The 5,700-nt window shown below is 29.1% G+C and overlaps 1 protein-coding gene across 1 annotated transcript in view; it reads right to left on the minus strand.

Annotated features, from left to right (window-relative positions):
* Positions 1-5,700, minus strand: part of LOC115212364 (transmembrane protein 117-like) — a 169,355-nt gene continuing 163,655 nt past the window's right edge. Inside the window, exon 9 of the mRNA XM_036503331.1 lies at positions 1-275. Coding sequence (XP_036359224.1) covers positions 222-275 — 54 coding nt within the window. The 3' untranslated portion in view covers positions 1-221. The remainder of the gene's footprint in view (positions 276-5,700) is intronic.

Genomic DNA, 5,700 nt, shown 5'->3' on the forward strand with positions numbered 1-5,700 from the left:
TTTGTGGGCTGGGGAGATATAATGACTCACTACAAATTAAGTTATACTAATCTTTCAAGAAAGAAACTGGATATATCTTATATCACATATTATTTGAACCACTCTGACAAGAGGCCCTTGATATCTCTTTTCAAATCTTCATATGTAACCCACAATCCATCTTAGTGATATAATTGTTTTCTCAAAACATACATAAGTTCCTCTAAGTAGTAATTTCATATTTATTTAGTAGTGAAATGCCATCTTACCAATTCTAGAAGATAATCAGTCATTCCCTAGAAGTAATAAATTAACTTAGAAAATATCAAATCATGATAAACAAATAAATAAGCTAATTGTTGGCTAATCAATATTCTAGAGTGTGGGAGTCTGAATGAATGTTAAATATATATGAATAAGTTGAACTGAAAAAAATGGAGTTTTATCATATCTACAGAACAATGTCATTCTCAACAGAAAATACAAAAAAAAGAGAAACAAACCATAAAATGGATAAACAGTGGTATAAATATAAAAAATTAAACCAGAAGAGTACCAATAAGGAATTAAAAAGTTTGTATTGGTAGCAATACCACTGAATTTAATCATCTTAAATAGTGATGAGTTGTCAATAGGTAAATAAAGTGTCTTCCAACATTAGGAAAACATATTTTTGCTGGGGGTGGGTGAGTTCTGTACAAAAATATTATTTTTAGTCATTTTATTTTCCTTTCAATAATACCAAATTTCTTTACATACGGATTTCAGATTTAGTTTTGAATGAACATGAAAATATTGAGAGAAAGAAAGGATATTGCTTCATTTAATTTTCAGACATTTCCTAGAGTCTACAAAAGTAGAGTAAAGAGGTTAGAGTTTGATTTTAGTGGGCGAAAGGGCATTTTCATGGCAGTGTTGTTTAGAAGATAGACAAGGTTAATGGAAAAAAAAATTCAGGGATATTCACAATTAGATAATTGATTTTTATGTCCTTAAATCATATTGGAAAAAAAAAAAAACAAATTATGAATTTCTTAAACAAAATAATTTGATATTTAACTAGTGTATAAGTCTATATGATTACCAATTATTTTTGGTCAAGTCGAAAGTTTAAGTCATATATGTCGTTTGATCATAGAAGTAAAAACAATTTTGGATGTCTCAGTTTGCTTGTACAGTATTTTATAAGTAGCAAATAATTTGCACATAGAATGATTGCTTTCTCTGAGAAAATGCCCTATATTTCAAAGAATAAATTTAGCTGCTACAGCCTTATAGCAACAAGTTCATATCCTTTGAATGTATGTCTAATAAGACATATAGTAATCAGCATGCATATTTCATTGCTGATTATAGAGATTGTCTGTATTGTGTAATACATTAGTATAAAAACTACATCAAACAGTAATTTGGATATAAACATTAAACAACAATAACATTAATGTTTTTATTATTGTTATATCTTCCAGGATATTCCTCTTCAGCCATATAATTCCAACTTAATTAACATTATCTTCTTTAACATCTTTACAGAACTCTTTTTAACTGATTATTAGAATACATTTGTCATCATACTCCTGTTGCACTTTTCATGATTGGTGGCTATTTAGTGAGACAAATGATATTCAAATTATCATAGGATGGAATTTTTTATTGAATACTTTAACAACCAGAACAGTTACACAATGTCTTAATGACATTTTGCAAAATTGCTGAAAGGCATAAATTCCTGCAATTGTGTTTATCTTAGTTTAATAAGAAAGGATTTGATACTCTTTCTGGCATTCAGTATTTTAGCAAAACTAATTATTTCTACTAAGTTGATTGCAAAAAATAAAGCAAAGTGGTTTTGCCTATTACAAAAGACAGAAATATGCAACAAGTTCTAATTTGGTTCTGAGGTTGATAACCTATATTCAATTAAATTATATTCTTTCGAGAAAAAAAATTATTTTGGATGTCTCAGTTTGCTTGTACAATTTGCTTGTACAGTATTATTGATTATGTTTAGGTAATTCGAATAAATTTCAGAAACTGGGTAATTAACCATCTACAGTTGACCAGATACAAAGTTACAAAATTCTTAAAACTCATCATTAAAATGAAAGGTGGTGAAATGAACCAATGGTTGTGCTCTTAATTTGAAATGAAAATAAGGATGAATATCAAATCATTGCTAGTTTTTAGTCAGAAACTGTAAAAGCATGATATACAGATGAAATGTACAGACTGTTAGGACCTGTAAAATATGTAATGTAGTCCAAACCATTAATATTAGAGAGAATGTCTGATCAAACTACATGGATGTTTATTGATTTTAAAGTCACATGCAGCATGATGACTAATAAATGAGCTTACAGATTGGAATTATTTTTGTTTAATTTGATTGTGAGTATGCTTATTGTTTGATTTTGTTTACATTTAGGAACTGTTAGCTGGAAAATCTAAGTATGATGCTAATATTGATAGCATAACCATACCCCAACAGAAATTTGAAGAAATTTTTAAAAATTTGAAATAAGCTCCAAAGTGTTTATAATAACACTTACAAAAATTATAGGTCTTTTTTCAAGTGCAACTTGACACCTGTAATATATAATTGATAGGATTGTTTTGAATACAAAATGTGTGTTACAAAATCTGAAGCTAATACAGAAGTCAGGTATTTGGAGATGAAGAGTAATTATTAAAGGTCATTTGTAGAAAATCTCAGCACATTAGCTGAACTATTAAATGCATTTTGTCAAAGATCTCCAGTAGTATTTGGACGGATAAACATGTAAAAGTATTGTGAAAATTAGAAAGAAGAATAATAATTGAATAACAGAGCAATGTATTGAAATTTAGAAAATACTGGTTAGAGTATCATTAATTCTTTAATGGTACTTTACTGCAGGAATTGAGAAAATGTTATTAGAAAATTAATTAGCACATGCATTGAAGATTAATATGGTCAGAAAACAGAATTAACTTGGCAATAATGTTAGGCATTTTAAGGTTTAAGTCCTTTTACGGCCTTATTTTAGAATAATTGTCTCTGCTTCAATGAAAGAGTGCCTAAAGACAGGACTTTGAGTTTATCAAAATGGGTTGGTTATTTGCTTAATCTTATAAAATTTTCAGAAATGATTGAAAAAATGTGGAAATAACGATGTTATTTTCAAAGTTACCAACCAGCACCAAAGTGATTTTCAAGAATAAACCAACAATGAGTTATCACAGGAAAGGTTTTTAATGAGTCAGTAGAACTGCTTTCTTGGACTAGATGAAACACAAAGACCTATAAGCAAAATACAAACTAATGAGTGACTAAATGAAATGAATACCATATCATTTTTAATAGATGATGGTATAAACAGCAATTAAACTGTTATGGTAGATGGATTTCACCAGAATATTTCTTTACGAAATTTTGTCAACAAACTTGGGTTTAGCAAGAACATGAAACAAAGACATGGAGAATGTATGAAAACTAGCTTATGGCTGAGATTGATTATACTAAACTTTCAAACATTAAAGATTAAATGTTGGATTAAGTTCCATTTAATAGAAGCTTCTCCGAATTATCCTACTACATATGTCATTTGTTAAATACGTAATGTAAATATTTGCTAACTACATGTATCAAAGGAATTCGAGAACCAGTAATATTCTGCTAATGCTAATCTGTACAGCTTTAAAACAAGTAGCTATTATTTAACCATTACTATAACTAAATCTTGATCTTAAAATTAGAAAAAATTGTAAATTATAAATCATACCAACTGGTTATTAATTTGATTAATTTATTTATAGACATAATATGGCATGTCACTGAGTTAAAACCTAAACAACCTCATGCCATTATGAAGAATTGATATATTAATGATCTCTTAAATAATCCTAAATTTTGAAGTTCATATTATTATCATCAGTATTATGTCTGTTATTCCTTGCCTTCTACACATCTTGTTCCATACTAAATATATTTTATACTGATTGCAGTGATGTCTTAATGTATTTTTATTTGTTGATGGTGAGGTTATTAAGAGAAGAACAAGAAGATTTAACATTCAAGCCTTTTCCAACAACACAAGTGAAGACATGCTTATTGAAAACCAAAAGCAAGTTGAGTTTCCACATACTACTAAATCTTATGGTTATGTCAAGTTAAATTATGAATAAGATGATGCTCCCATAAACAGAGATATTGAAAACCCTCTCCAATGGGCACATTACAAACTAAACTTATTCAACAGCACCGAGGTATGTTCATTCATGTAACACTACAGATATGTTAATTAAGTGAGTCTAAACTTGAAAAACTTCAGTTCTGCACAGTTGCTGATACTGTACAAAATAGAAGTGCAACTCACATTATAATATCACATATCTGATATAGTATGGCTATTATACAAACTTTTACATCCAAATAAAGGCCAACTGACTGATTAGTAAACCTGCAATCACCAGTACACTACAACCAATAGCATACTTAAATGATGTGTTCTCTATCTTTTCTATTATATCTATAGTGCCAGATTCCCTAGATAAGATAGCTACATAGTAGCTCTGTTGAAGCCTAACTGATGCACTACCCTATCTCCTTCTCCTCTCATGTCCTCACCATGACTCCCAAACCATATATTAAACACTAGAATCAATCCTTCCCCTCCAGAAATGCAACCTTTTAGTCTGAATTTTTTTTACAGACATTCAGTTGGAATTTTTTCTACAGACGTTCAAGTTAAATATCACCTTATTGACTTCAACAGTCTGAGAAGGTTTTCAAAAGCTATGGTTTCTGTTCATCTTCCTTGCACTATGTTATTTAAAAATTCATATTTCATTATTGAACATGTAATTTACTTATAAATATATTTAGGAAGATTTCTTTGATATAACTGAAGAAATTTAATAAACCTCACACCAGAGAATTTAGCTACTCAAAAACTGTCTTATTAAAACGTACAGTTTTTGAAAGAAGGAAGTGTAAATTGGGAAATGTTTGGAGAAACTTTTAGAGGAAAAAATGGCTGAAGAAGGAAACTGATTCAATTCTATTAATATTACAGTGAGATATTTAGTTTGTGCAATAAGTCTGCTATCTTTGATCTTTTCATACTATATATAAGCACACTTATATACAGGTGGTAGTGTATATTATATGTGCATGCAAAGTTAATATAATATGCACTCTGTTATATGTATTGTAGAAGTTGTGTCAGCAGCATGATACATAGGAATACATGAGTGATGTGTGAAGTTTGTATGAGTGGTATGTATATGTATCTGTAGGAGAGGGGAATTTTTACACTTGTTACTCATGTATGTTTGCATGTATGTATATTGTGTAAGCATGGTATAGCATATGGTGTTTATTGCATTTTGATATAGTACATGTGGAGTATATTTATGATATGATATTTTTGTGGTGTTTTTAAGAGTATTTGTATATACATGTGCATATTTGAGATAAACCTGTTGCTATGTGTATGTGAAGTGTAACATATGTTGCATCTTAAAATGACGTATGCTATGCATTTGAGTTGTAGTATATGTAATATGAAGTTAATATGTATGTTGTGAAACATTGAGACACACATTGTAATATATGGTGCATCATAATATCCTATGTATGTATGTAAATTGTTATATAAAGTTGATTAATTGTGATGGTACATCATGTGATGAATATTATGGTAGCATGTGATGATGTATCATAGCAAATATTACAACTAT

This window comes from Octopus sinensis, linkage group LG5, assembly GCF_006345805.1.
Source record: "Octopus sinensis linkage group LG5, ASM634580v1, whole genome shotgun sequence".
NCBI lineage: Eukaryota > Metazoa > Mollusca > Cephalopoda > Octopoda > Octopodidae > Octopus > Octopus sinensis.